Source organism: Psittacula echo (genome assembly GCF_963264785.1).
Source record: "Psittacula echo genome assembly, chromosome: 14".
Taxonomy (NCBI): Eukaryota; Metazoa; Chordata; class Aves; order Psittaciformes; family Psittacidae; genus Psittacula; species Psittacula echo.
In genome coordinates, this window is record NC_137750.1 from 11,465,707 (window position 1) to 11,480,808 (window position 15,102).

At 49.8% G+C, this 15,102-nt stretch overlaps 1 protein-coding gene across 3 annotated transcripts in view; it reads right to left on the reverse strand.

The window, feature by feature from the left end:
* Window positions 1–15,102, reverse strand: part of MYOCD (myocardin) — a 227,646-nt gene that overhangs the window by 93,448 nt on the left and 119,096 nt on the right. For 2 of the 3 annotated variants that reach the window (XM_080629353.1, XM_080629352.1), the window contains exon 1: window positions 10,787–10,929. In XM_080629353.1, the coding sequence (XP_080485479.1) occupies window positions 10,787–10,831 (45 nt within the window). In that variant the 5' untranslated portion in view covers window positions 10,832–10,929. Of the gene's footprint in view, window positions 1–10,786; window positions 11,017–15,102 lie in introns of those variants that run through there. The other variant, XM_080629354.1, reaches the window with a different exon arrangement.

Sequence of the window (15,102 nt, forward strand, 5' to 3'; positions counted from 1 at the left end):
ACAAAGTACCAGCAACACAACACAACTGGGCATGAGGAAATACATCATAGATCCAAGAGGTTTCCCAGATCCCAACTCTCAAAATGTGTCCCTCCTGTGGGACAGCTCAGCAACTCTGTGGGAGGCTGCGTTGAGAAGGGTTTATAAAGCAGAAACCTCAGCAACATAGGGATGAAAGTAGAGGTCCTACCCCAGACCTATGGGTCCAGAAAAGCCCAGAGAAGCCGAATTCACATTGGTCCTGTGTCCCCGCTTCACAGTTTCCAGCACTGCCTGCCCCTGAGCAGCAGGATTGAGGGGGACGAAGGAACAAGGATGAAGCAGCAGAAATTTCCTGTATCTTCTGGGAGATGTAGTGCAGGAGAAACAACGGGTGCACAGACCCAGGGTGGAAGCAGTAGCTGTGGAGAGATTTTGCTGCTGCTCAGCAGCCTCAGAAGGAACAGCCCTCTCCCTGCAGCATCCAAGCCAGAAGCAGGCCTGATTTGGCCCTAAATGCGCGTATAACAAAGACACAGCTGTGAATTTCCTCTTTTCTCATTTTAAAATATATGAGCTGGTTTGCACAAGCCCAGTATGAAGCAGCTTTTCCCATCCATGGAGCTGTTCTCCAAACACCACCCCAGTGAACTACTGGGAAACAGCCACAGCACTAAACATCTGCGCAAGTGTGTTGTGCCAGATGTTACCAGAAGATGATGCAGCGCTGGATCTGGAGACGGATTCCTGGAAGTGCCACCCCTTCAAGCCCGCCCAGAACCAGCCCTGAGAAAGCAGGATCTACAACAAACATGGGAACATGGGAACGGAGCGCAATGGCTACGATCACAGCCGGTTCGTCCCCATGGGCGATCCTGCTTGTCACAAAATCACAGCAACTGGGCACACAGGGGAGTGCAGACAGGGATGTCATGACAGGAATGTCAAAGGAAGGCAGGTACTAGCCCCAGCCCCACACTACCAGCTCTGAGCAGGCCTCCTACAGAGATCTTCCTGCTTGCTGTTTAGCCATGGAAGCAGGCTCTGCCTCTGGCACACAAACCTCTCCGGGGGTCCCCAGCAGTGGCTGTGGCTCCCAAGCAGTGGCATGGAAAGTCTTCCCCCAGCCCCAGAGCAGTCAGCATCCTTGCCTTGACTGCTCAGATCTCTCCTTTGGGCTTTGCAAGCGAGTGAAACACTGCAGTGGAAGTGCACATAAAGCCCTGGCCAATCCCTTCTACAGGAGGGAGGTCAGCTCCAGTTCACCCCACGTACTGGCTCACGACAGACGGTGGACATGGCTTCTTAAGGAGCACCCAAGACCCAATCCTGGTGCCCATCAGGAGCCCCTGGTGTGAGCTCATCCTCCCTTCCCGCAGCAGGGGCTGGTTCCCAGGCGTTTCACCCTGGGCTGCCTCTAATTGATGGCAATTTCCTCAAAGTTAGTCCAATAAAGAGCTTTTGCTGCCTGACAGAGACCGTCACGAGGGTTCTGTGGTGCCACGTGGTTTCCGCACTGTTCCTCCTGTGCAGAGGTCAGAGAGGTCCAAGCAGAGTGCCTGCGGGTTCACACGCGCACGTCCGCGCTCAGCAGCCCTTGCGCAGATACAGCTCACGTACTTGCTTTCCTTGTTTGTCTCTTAATTCAGAAAGTCATTCAGAGTGAAAATATGTTTCCTCTTTGTGAATGAACAGATCTAAGACAGATGGTGCATTAACTGGAAACATCTTTTGTTCCACTATGTTCATGTATTCACTCTGTTCAAGGACTGAAGGTGCCACTTACGAACATGCATGATCTTCCCTTCACTGCTCCTGATCTTTACAACTTGGTGATCTCTTGCTCAAAACTGTAACAAATCATCACCTCTTACCAACACTACAAAAGCACAGGTTTAAAGGCTCTCAGTGTCAGCACTAAGGCATCAGTTATAATTTGCTGGTGTGGAGCAAGGCTGCCTTTGTTTGACTGCAATGATGTCTATAGCACTTTGTGTCTCTGTGACAGCCTCCTGTGTCTCCTTTGGGCTTGCTCCTCACCACGTGAGAGCACTGAGGTAACTGGCTAGGAAGCAAGGGCCAGAGAAACTGTCTGCACGCCTGTGTAATTCCTTGTACATTGCTCCTTTTGGAAGGAACCAGTGCATCCCAGCTGAAAGATTTAAAGTGCTGAAGACTGCAGTAAGTCCATAGCTGGTCTAATAGACAAATTACCCTGAAGAACTACTTAAGCATCATTTCTGAGTCATTTTTTCTATTAGGCCAGCTCACCTAGGGACTTACTGTGATAGGTGCCTTTCCCTACTATTTCCTGATAGATTCTTCACTTGGGTACACGCATGCTTATTATGTTGTGGATAATCTCATTACGTCCAGAAATACCTAAGCCTTTCCAGAATCCTCCTGAGTTTTTGGTGTCGGTGAGCTCAACATACTGAGTCCTTCACGTTAAACATGCACGGAGCAAACACAATGTTATTCTTGCAAGAAAATGTGTTTTCTTCTGAGGATTTCTGGGTTATCAGGTTTTATACCCTACATCACAGTTTCAAAACCAAGTTTTCCATATTCAGATGTTATCCACACGCCATTCATCAGGCTTGACCATAGAATAGTTAGGGTTGGAAAGGACCTTAAGATCATCAAGTTCCAGCCCCCCTGCCACGGGTAAGGACACCTCACACTAAACCATGGCACCCAAGGTTCTGTCCAACCTGGCCTTGAACGCCGCCAGGGATGGAGCATTCACAACCTCCCTGGGCAACCCATTCCAGTGCCTCAGCACCCTCACAGTAAAGAATTTCTTCTTTAGATCCAATCTAAACTTCCCCTGTTTAAGTTTGAACCCGTTACCCCTTGTCCTGTCACTACAGTCCCTGATGAAGAGTCCATCCCCAGCATCCTTGTAGCCCCCTTCAGATACTGGAAGGCTGCTCTGAGGTCTCCACGCAGCCTTCTCTTCTCCAGGCTGAACAGCCCCAACTTTCTCAGCCTGGCTCCATACGGGAGGTGCTCCAGTCCCCTGATCATCCTCGTGGCCTCCTCTGGACTTGTTCCAACAGTTCCATGTCCTTTGTATGTTGAGGACTCCGGAACTGCACACAATGCTCCAAGTGAGGTCTCACGAGAGCAGAGCAGAGGGGCAGGATCACCTCCTTCGACCTGCTGGTCACGCTCCTCTTGGTGCAGCCCAGGATACGGTTGCTTTCTGGGCTGTGAGCGCACACTGCAGCCGGCTCATGTTCATTTTCTCATCGACCAACACCCCCAAGTCCTTCTCTGCAGGGCTGCTCTGGATCTCTGCTCTGCCCAACCTGTAGCTGTGCCTGGGATTGCTCCAACCCAGGTGTAGGACCTTGTACTTGGCATGGTTAAACTTCATCAGGTTGGCATCAGCCCACCTCACAAGCGTGTCGAGGTCCCTCTGGATCCCATCCCTTCCCTCTGGCGTATCAACTGAACCACACAGCTTGGTGTCATCGGGAAACTTGCTGAGGGCGCACTCAATCCCACTGTCCATGTCACCGACAAAGATGTTGAACAAGACCGGTCCCAACACCGATCCCTGAGGGACACCACTCGTTACCGGTCTCCAGCCGGACATCGAGCCATTGACCACAACCCTTTATGTGCGGCCATCCAGCCAGTTCTTTATCCACCGAGTGGTCCACCCATCAAACTGATGTCTCTCCAATTTAGAGACAAGGATGTCGTGTGGGACAGTGTCGAAGGCTTTGCACAAGTCCAGGTAGATGATGTCAACTGCTCTGCCCCTGTCCATCAGTTCTGTAGCCCCATCATAGAAGGCCACCAAATTGGTCAGGCAGGATTTCCCCTTAGTGAAGCCATGCTGGCTGTCACCAACCACCTCCTTGTTTTTCATGTGCCTTAGCATGCCTTCCAGGAGAATCTGCTCCAAGAGTTTGCCAGGCACAGAGGTGAGACTGACTGGTCTGTAATTCCCCGGGTCATCCATTTCCCCTCTCTTGAAAATGAGGGTAATATTTCCCCTTTTCCAGTCATCGGGAACTTCAGCTGACTGCCATGATTTTTCAACTATGATGGACAGCGGCTTAGCAACTTCAGGAATTAAGAAATATGTCCTGGATTGAACTTCACCCTTGACCAGGCAGCTCTCAAAATGAGCTACAACAAAGGGATGCTAAGTGCAACCTGACTGCACGTGCTTCAAGCAACAGCCTCAAGAATGTGCAAATCAGGAAAGCACCACAGAAATGACCACGAATGTAACCGAGATGAAACACGAAGGCAAACTGTGCATGGAGACATCAGCGCTCCTTCCTCAGCGCAGCGGGGAAAGGGAAGTTTATAATCACTGGCACCCTTGCTTATTTATCCACATGCAAGGTGACAAGGGAAGAACAACAGGCAATGGGCACTGAGTGCTAAGGCTGGACTGAAGGTGGAGTGAGGAGACCCAGCCTCCTGAGGGCTCAGTCCTGCTGGGTCTGAGCAATGGTTCTGACCCATGGAGCACTCACCCCCACCCCAAGAACAGGCTCAGTGAAGACAACCGTACCTCAGCACTACTGTGTTTTGCCATGCCCAGGCTGCAACAAGCAGCAGGACAGGGTCACTTGTGGCAGCATCACAGGACATGGTTCGGAGCACACAGAGATGGAACAAGAATCGTTGTAACAAAGGGCTATCCCCATGTCAGCTTCATTTTTGGAAGATGAAACAAAGCGGCAGCTTTGAGTCATAATGACATTGAAATTAACTTTGGAATCATTTCAACAGATTGCAGGAAAAGAAATGAAACACATACCCACACTGTGATAAGGGGGCGAAGGTGGCGACATAGTTGGGCATAGCCTTGGTTTTGGGTAGCAAGCAAGCAGCTGGGTAGGGACAACATGGGACCGAGGGCAGGGCTAGTCAAGGGGCAGTGGAGAAGGGAGCTGACTCTAGTGTCCCAGACATCATCCACACCCTGCACATGATGTTCCCATCCAGCAGAGAAAGGAGCCCTGCCTGGGGAGCGTGGCCCCATACATGCAGTGGGGTTCGGTGCTGGAAGGTGAACCTGGGACTTGACACATGGGAAAACAAGACCGGAGGTGACTCTCAGGCTATCAGGCAGGTGGCTGAAGGAGGCACGGGCCAAGCTGCCTGTGGATGAGTTCTCACAGGGGTGGGACCTTTCTGTCTGAATGCATCCCAGTGTTAGAAACTGGGAGAAAACAGTTCTGCCAGTTCCTTTATCCAGTAAACTGCAGCTAGCAAGGGCCAGGAGCCAAGAGCAATGCTGATCAGGAGGTGTCAGGAAATGTTTGCCATGACTTTATCCTTAAAATAACCTCTGTAGACATTTTGCTCAGCAAAGAAAGGTCCTACCCAACCTCTTGGTGCACAAATCAACACAGACCCCCAAGGAGGAGTGATGGATCACTCAGTGAGCTCCTATTAAAGAACCAGCTGAACTCCAGATGGCCAGCAAGGAATGGAGTGGGACCACGACTGTCTGGGTCCAATGCAGGGTTATGATCCAATCCCACCACCACTTTGATCACTCAGCCAGGCCAAGAGCTTGGGAGAGGTTTGAAACATGCAGACAAGTGGGTTCCTCCAAGCTAAGAGAACAAAATAGATCCTAAGGAAACAAATGAACCTCTGGGTTCCTTAGTAGAAAAGTGATGTGTGTGGCGTTTGTGCAAGTGAGAAACAACTGAGAGCTGTGTTATGGAAACTTTGCTCTGTGACAAATATGTTATGAATGACTTGTCTTGAAAACACGCCAACATGTAGGTGCTGCTATCACAACATTCGATGGCTTTAACTCACTGTGAGCGTTCTTGTGATAAATCATGGAAAACCTTGCTTGTTGCTATCTTTAGTCACTGCAATGTTTCACTCTCACAAGTCACTCACAGCGCTAAAAATACAGCTTATATCATTAGATTCCTGGAATTCTTTTAGTTCTTATGTTCTGATTTAAGTGGCATTAAAGCTGGGCTGTGCAATTCAAGGCTGCAGGCTGATATTTCATTGCGGATTAGATGTCACCTGGGTTCAATACAACATTTGCAGGATTTGTTTGATTTGGATCCAAAGGTAATTTGGAAAACCTTCCTGCAGATACACCTCTTACCTGGCTATGTGGAACAAGGGCTAGATTTTGCCTGGGACTAGATAGTAATTTAATAACCATTTCAATAGATATTTAAAAGGAAACACATGCTCCCCGCAAGAACTGAGTGGAGACTGTGTGAGGGTTTCTCCCCAAACCTGTAGGTATCTTGTCTCTTTTGGACTATCATGATATCATGATGACTTCTAGGTCAGACATCTCTCTTTTTGGTTTGTTTTACTTACATGCCTTTCATAGTAGTTATTGATTCAGATACACCAAGAGCAAGAAAGCCTTGACCTCCCACCAGCCTTTCTGGATTTGATTACCTGCTCACCAGGGGCTGATAGTTTGAGCAGAATTTAATGCTTTCTAATTTTCCTTGATAGACCCTATGAAGCACGTTAGGGTTTTTTTTATCCCAACTGGCAGCTCAACAAAGCCCAGCGATATAAAGCTCCATTTGTGTAATAAACTGTTGTACAACCTACTACTTATGAACACGGGTCCTGAAAATGTGCAACCTTTCTGCACATTACATTAAACACAAACCAGATGGGCACTTGCAAATCCTCCCCTTTGTTGCAGGGGGCTGAAGGAGCTGTGCTCAGGTCTATTTCGCTACACAAATAAACAGAAGAGTTTCATGACATTATCTTCCAAAATGAGCAGTGGGAAACCTGTGTGGAAGCATTAGGAGCAGTTACCAAGCATGCTGCTGAACCGGAGCAGGCGCAAGGGGAACTCTTCAGCTCTCCTTAACTGCAGGAGCGTGCCAGTGGCCTCTGGCCACACGCCTGAGGACTGGATCCATCACCCACAGCGGGAGCTCTGCCACCCAAACCTGGAGACGCCTGTGTGGGGACGTGGGTAAAATGAATCTCTTCTCTAAAAGGTGTCTTGGTCAGAGCTGGTCATTGAAACTCTGATAGTCATGGGAGAGAAATGGGACCCTCCAGAGGGGGCTGAGCCCACTCTGAACAGAGGTTCTGAGACAGAGAAACCTCCTCAGATCAGACAGGATGTCTCACACTTTGACAACTCTGTCAGTGAAACACATCTCACTCTCGGAGTCCTAGTGAAGGGAACAAGGGACAGTAGCTCTTAGCAGGGACTTTGCTATGTCTGGACTGTACCAGAGGATGCCTAACCCCTCACACACTGAGCACACGTGTGAGACAGTTTCAGAGGAGCTGCTCTACGGTAAGTAACTCCTGCATGTCCTCTGCCTCCGTTTCTTGTGATTGCAAGTGTTACCAGAAAGTTCTTTCTGAAATCCACCTGGCCAAATAGGCCCTGGGAGAGATCTATGGCCAAAGTCCATGCACAGAGCATGCGTCTTCAGTGCCTTCTCCACTGCTGGGAAGGTGTGCAGAGAAATCATTGTTTTCAGTCATGAAGGGAATGAGCAGTCTTGATGCAAGCCATAGAAGACAAGGAAAATGTACAGATGTTCCCAGCACAGCTGCCACAGATGAAGTGCAGGTGTGCAGCATGGACTGGACAGGCTGGGGTGGGATGGGATGGGGTGGGATGCGGTGGGATGGAAGCAGTTACCAGCTGAAGAAAACGATCTTAGGAGCATTGATGCTCAAAGCGCAATTACTGGGCCTGGTGTCAACATCTGGGAGGGTTTCAGATGGAAGGGAAAAGCAGCTTATGGATCCTAACGATGCTTAAGGCGCTGTCAGGAACCAGCAGGCAACTCAGTTCATTACTCAGACATGAGGTCTCAAAAAGAGTATATTTGTTTTCCTCAGCCCAGTGATTGTGCCCCATGTAGAGGGGGTTGCCCTGGAAACCCCTTTGTAGCCCCAAACAGGGGGTCAGAGAGCACTGAGCCTGTGGCTAACTGAGGCTTAGGACGTGAAGGATGCACGTACGAAACGCCTCTGGATCTGGGCATGATGAACATTGGTAGCTGCACAGTGGGACTCTGGGTCACTGTTCAATGCAGACACTGTCCCTCATTCCTGAGCTGAATGCTGCAGCACCCTTGGGAGGTGGGGGGGGGGGGGATCAAGCAGATCTCACTTCTAAAGCCAGCATCAGTGGTGACTGTAAGAAGACCCACAGCCATGCTTGCGTTAGGCTTTTCGGAGACCACAGCTCACGGTGTTCACTGAGAACACAGTGGTTCTCAGTTCCGAGACCACTGGTTCACAGTGTGGACCAGAACTCAGGAGGAGGAGATGTCGATTGAGCAGATGAGCGTATCAGCAGTATGGGATGAGGGGTTGGTCACAGTCATGGTGAAAGGGCAGCCTGACAGTGCAGGGGCAGGAAAGGGCCAGGGGTTGGGGCTGCAGCTGGCCAGGCAGAAATCAGGATTCCTGCTCGTCGTAGAGGTACCAGTCTCTGTTCTCCTGGATCTATGCATTAAATCCTAGGTTTTTGTAGGTCCTGCTGAAAGAGCTTTCTGCTTGCTCAAAGGTGATTTATTTTTACAAATTCAGATGAAATCCCTTCAGCCATTTTTGAATAATACTAGAGTTAAAAGGCTCTTTTTCTATTTAAAAATATTCAAGCTAGACTGTTTTTATTAAATCAAAGTTAAGTCAGATAAAGACTGCAGTTTGAAAGTTCAGACTTGGGCAGGAGCTGGTCATCTCTGAGGAGCTGTGCTCTGGCAGTGTTCAAGGCCAGGTTGGACACAGGGGCTTGGAGCAAGCTGCTCTAGTGGAAGGTGTCCCTGCCCGTGGCAGGGGTCAGAGCTGGAGGAGCTTTAAGGTCCCTTCCAGCTTAACCCATTCTATGATCCTATAATTTTATGGTGGGTCCCTGCTCCCTCTTGCTGATGTCCCCCATATATCTGTGAGATGAGGGTGGGAGTGGTGAATACACCAATAGAGGTGCCCTTCGTGGGGATGGGTAGGACCCCTTTCATGGGGATATGAGGAGACATTGACATCTTGGGTTTTCCCCATGGCAATCCCAGCTAGTGAGCTTCCACCCTGCAGTGAGTTGATGGGGTAGAAGGTCCCTGCTGCAACCACCCAATTAATGGCATGGAATGGGACAGGAAGGGACCTGAGCAGGGACAGTCCTGCTTCAGGGCTCTGCAGTGTCCTGCGGGGCAAAGGGAGGTGACTGTTGTGTCCCACAGATGATCCCCCCCCTCCTCATTCCCAGTCTGGGTGCTCCTCAAGCTGCTCCACCAGCCCTGCGGGAGCTGTTCCACCAGGGAACCTGACATCAAAGGCAAGCCCAGGTGCCACAGGACACGTGTGACACTTGGTGGGCTTCCCAGCTCCCGTGATGATGTGAGATGAAGGGAGCCGGCTGTTCCCAGCCGGGGACTGGGAGGAAGAGCAGAGCCTCGGCGCTGTCTCGATGCGCAAAAGAAAGGGAAAAGCAGCAAGAGGAGGAGAGCAAAGGGCTGGAGGGATGCCCAGACTGTGGGGGGCTCTTCTCAGTTAGAGACCCAGCGCAGAGGGGTTCTGGGGATGGAGCAGTGTCCCGTGGGACACCTGCCTGACACAGGGTAGCTTCAAGGCAGATGCTGGCAGTGCTGCAGGGCTCAGTGCAGTCAGTATCTGCACGACTGCTGGTCAGCTTTTACCTATGGGCACAGAAGATAATTGCTTTCTTTGCCTTCTCATAGCAAAAAACATGCGGGAAAATGGATGTAAAAGAAAATAAGGGTGGGAAAGCTGCAGAGAAAATGTGATTTTTTTCAAACATCACCAGTCTTGCCCCTTTACAAGCCCGTGTCGTCTTTCTCAGTGTTATCATATGATGTTAGGTACTTTGATAGCTGAGGCTGTAAAAAAGAAGTGCCCTCAGTGGTGTGACTAAGTCTGACTGTGGGCAGATGCTGGGCCTGGTTCTCTGCTGTGTTACTCCAGTCTGACACCAGTACATTGCCATGATGACATCATTTGGATTATTTCTGATTTATAGTGATTGAGAAAAATTGGGTTCCGTACAATAATGCAAACAATGAAAGACACAAAGTGAAAATAGTGCCTTGGAGCTGCGCTTTCACATTGCATGATATTTTGAGGACTTAATGTTGAAAGCCTTAGCATGCACAAAAGGAATTTGCTTCATTTCGTATATTATACAGTTGTCTGAAAGAAATAGCAAACAGCTCCTCAGCCTGAGCATGCTTTGCCCACACTGAATTGTGGGGGTTTCTGTCCATCAGCTTTCTACCAACAGATCTCCACTGAAACTCAGATCGATACCTGCCAGCAAGACTAGCTGCTGGACCCATGACCAAGGAAATACAAGTGACCCTTGCAGAGGCCAAATTCTGCCCTCTGTTACATTGATCTAAAGCAATTTTGCTAAAGGCAAGGTTATCTGAAGCATCCAGTTCTCTGTGAGGGCAGAACAGGTCTATCTGTGCCTTTGCAAACAAAATGCCTTTTCCATTCCTTTTCCACAGAACAAATTCACATCACCCTAATCCCCTGCAAATCCCCTGGTGTCCGAACACCAGCCTCTTCCTAAGACCTTGAAATCCACAGTTCAGCCACAATTATACCAAACACTTGGTATATAACACAGCAACTGCCTCAAGTCTGACCTGGAGACACCGAGCTGAGGAGCCACTTCCATGTTAACTTCAATGTTGCCATCAGAAACACCATCAAAAGCACCACCCACCAAAACCGTGGTGAGCCACAAGCAGCATGTGCGAGAGATGCTCCACCAGCATTTATCCAGCCTCAGCTCCCCTCTCGTGACACCGCTGGGTGAGGCACTTACCGTTCTTCCGCTCCGCGAAGGGTGGTGCCTGGAGCTTGGGGCCATCTCTCACTTCGCTGCCAGCCTTTTCCTTGGGTGTCTTTTCTTCTTCATTCCCACTCGGTGCACTTCTGTGGTCGGAGCGATCCTGTTTGACCGCACCATTCATCACCGTGCCTGAAGGGAATGGTCCAGATTCTGGCTGCTCCACTTTGGATGATCAGGTAGAGAAGCAGACCCCAAAGTTACCTCTGGAAGAGAAGAGGAGCAGGTAAGGATGAAGTTCCCAACCAGTTCGTAGAACTGTGGACAAAGACTGGCATTTGTGAAACAATCAGACAACAGAGAAGTCATTACTCCATCTGTTCTCCTGCGTCGGACACACTGGAGAGGAATGCTTCAGGATTCCCTATTGCCTGCTTGGTTCTGCTCTCCTTGTCTGCTGGGTCTGCGTCCTTGGCTACTTTGCTGCTGATGATGAGAAAGCAATTGAACTGTTAGAAATACAGAACAGGTCTTACAAGTGAGAATGATCTTCCTTTATATAAGGCTCTGGTCTGCTGAGAAAAGGGGGTGGCGGAAATAATTCCACACAAGACAGAATAAGTTAGATCCAGATTCCACACAACACAGAATTACACGATATAGATAGCAAACACCAAATAGCAAACCCCAGCTAGCTTTTACAGCAGGAAGTGTATAAACACCCTGCAAAAACTGTCCATTGACATCAAACCTGTCACTAGCACACACGGTAGAGCTAAAGCCTTTATGAAGAACTCGACCAGATTACATAAAGAATTGTGTGAGTTTTCAAAGGATGGGAGGAGTTGTTTGTTCTACTCTGAAGTTTCTGTGGGGTTTATGGTCAAAATACATCAGGGAAAGTCTCAGGAAATTCTGCAAATTCAAGTTGTGCTTCTACAGATATGTGGGCAAGGAGATGCCTGCCTTGCTGACACTCATAACTCACCAGAAACAGGGACAGGAAGGATTTAGCTCACGCCAAATGTATTTGTGGGATGCAGGCACGTGAGCCAGGAGGAGCTGCTGATACTGAGCACAGCAGAAGAAAGCTGCAAGGACCGTTTCAACATCATGTTGTCTAAAACAAAGCTCCAGATGCTAAGTGAAAGTGAATGCCTGTAAGAATCAGCACCAGCTCCTAATGAGTCCCATCAAGAAAGAGCCGAGGAGAGCTAAAAAAGGTCATTTGTAGAGAACAAGAATAGAAAAGTGCAAGATTGATTCAGTGATAAAATCTGATTTAATACAAAAAAGTTACCAATTTACTGTATAAGGAAGTAAGAATAGTGCATTGTATACGATACCATCTCCTCCACGCTATGTGTGCCAGGGCTGTCCCACAGGCCTCTTCCTACCCTGCACTTGCAGGGATTTTGCCATCTTCTTTCTCATCCATCTCACTGTCTGCCCCCACCTGCCCCACGGCTGTGTCCCCCTGGCTGCAGGTGACATACTCCATCCTCTTCACACTGGGTTTTGTTGCTGGGAGGTTCCATGTAGGGTGTCCGTGGGGTGGACAGGGAGAAGGTCCCAAAATGCTTGTGTCACTTCATCACTTTGAAGGTGGAACACAAAACTGTCCCCATGTGCATCACCTCAGGCAGCCTGTGCCCATACCCAACCCTGCTGTCTGGGCTTTGAAACAAATGCAACTCACTCTTGATCCAAGCCAAGTCCTTACCCACCGACCCTCCTTTCTCCCACATGCTTCCCATCATTGCCCTCTCCATCCTTTACATCCACTGCCTTTACATGCCTTTCCTCATCTCCTGTGTTCAGGTCTGACATGCTGCCACTATACATGGAAACAGCCCTGCAGCATCCATACAAGCCAGGGCTGTGTGGTGTGCTGCATCTTTGGCTGTGTGATGTGCTGCATCTTTGAACTGGCAGTATCAGTTCCCACCTCTGCTAGAGCGTTTTAGCAGCTCATGGTCTTTTCTAGTGCTGTGACTGCTGTGTCATGCATGTGCCTCACTGTGACGGGCAATGGACTCACTGCACATCCACCACTAGTGGCTGTAGGGCTGCAGACCCACTTTGGCACAAGCAGCCCCTCTGCTCTCTATTTAACTTGTGACTAACGTGGAGCATGCAACAAGTGTTTACATTGCTATTTTCAAACGTACATGTTTTGAACGTTTAGAAGTTGCTGATATGATGCATCTTTGCAGTGGAAACAGCGGGTGATGACAGGACAATCCAGCAAGCTGCATCTGCTTACAAAAATGAGACTTTGTTCAACTGAACACTAAATCTTTGATAAATGAGTCAGGGCTTTGGTGACGTACATGTTGAACCAATATGACAGTTTTATATGGATTATGATTATTAATGCTTTTGACAAATCGAGAGCCTGAGCCAGCCAGTGCCGAGCTGCGAGACCACCAGCAGAGGCAGGAGGCTCTCAGGAAGGCTTCTTACAGGCTCTGGGTACAATCTTCTTGCACTCAGGGCATATGCAACGCTTTAATTTGCAGTGAGTGCACTGGGGTGCCTGAGCCAGGTCACGCTGTGACCCCTGGGACACGGGCATCCACCACGCACTCAAGTACCAATGGCTCAATGGTGGGGCTTTTTTCCTGAAGTCAAATTTGGCCTCAAAACATCCCACATTGTTCACTCACTTCAGCCTCAAGTATTTACAAAGCTTAAGCGCACTGTTGAGCCTCAGAGAACATCTCCCGTCAAGCACTGCTGCCAGCAGATAAATTGCAAGGCTATACACAGTACAGGCCGTTTCCCATCTCTCTCTGACTATAAATATTAGATTCATAAAGCTGGACTGCCATGGTGGCTCATGTGTACTTCCTTGTAAGACACTGGAGATCCTCCGGAGCAGATGCATGCTTTATGAGCCTCCTTGCTTTCTGTTCACAGAGCACTGTAGCATGGATGAGGATACTCTTTCCCTGGGATGTGGGCCAGGCTGGATGGACTCATCTCCTCACTGGCCAGGTGGGTATGGCCAGGTCATAGCATCATCTCACATATCACCCTTAGGGTCACAGCAGCGTAGGGCGCTCATGCATTCCCCTGGAGCTGTCACACACTCAGTCCCTGGTGCCTGCTGTGACACAGGCAGATTGCATTGGCCCTGCCTGCAGACTGACCCCTCTGGGTGCTGCCTTCCCTTCCCTCCATCCCTGCTGCTGCAGAAGGGAGCAGCGTGCCCAGGCAAGCTGCCCTTCTCCCCTTGCCCTGCTCCCCCATCTCCTGGGCAGCCCGCGCAGTGCCCGCACGCACCAGGCACGGTTTTGAGTCTGTCCTGCTGGGGGAGATGTAGACTGAGGATTGCGCGGCCCCGGCAGGTCCTGTGCTGCCCAGACACAGCTCGGGCAGGAACGGTTCTACACGGTTTGGAAACAAGAAATGGAGGCGAGTGCAGCGCAGGCACATCCCTGGGGAGTGGCGTGGTCCTGGAGCATGGATGAAGGTGCCTTGACTTTCCTCTGGACTTGAGTGTTCCGCACCGTGCAGCCGGGTAGCTCATAGAGAAGATAGCCCTGCATGGGGGCAGCTTGGCAAGACCAGCTCCGCCTCAATGCTGAGCCCTGACTGTGTCCCTCTGCCACCCGGCAGCCCATTACCAGCAACCACCGAGCATCACCGACCAGCCCGAGCCATCACTGTCCTCATCCAGGCTGGGTGCTCGGTGCTGCTCAGGCTTTGCAGAGGTGGAGGCATTGCTCCTGCACACCGCGCACCCACACGCATGGCACTGGGGGCTCTGCAGGATGCTCCGAGTTTGTCACAGCTCCGAGGGAGCTGTTTTCCCACAGCAGAACTTCCCAGGATTTTTTATAATTTCCCCTGATCCCAAATGGAGATAGGGAGATTTTGCAAAATAAAGCAGAGCGGGGGAGGGTAACAGGTCACTCATCATTTCCCGTTGGATAATTCTAAAATATTTTCATTTTTTAACATTTTTTAACTTCTTCTTAGAAAAATGAACTAAACCATAGAAACCAAAAAATTATTTTAAGAATTGGGGAAAAAACCTTATCTCCCTGAGAAACAGTTTTGGCTTCAGCAGCTCAGCTTCCAACAAAGAAGTGGTTTGTCTGGAAAATTCCTAAACTGAACAATTCCCTGTCCAGGTCGCACCAATCCGCTTCCATGCCCCAGGTCTCCCCGTGTCAAGCAAATACTTGGATCAAGCTTCTTGCTGGCTTTCCAGGAGCGAGCTAGGAGTGAGCACCGTGCCAAGGTGCGCACCAGAAATAGGATCTGCTGCTCCCTGGAGCAAAACAAGACCCTTCCTGAGCCCCGCTCCAGGATCTAACATAGGGACAGACACTTCTTCCTCT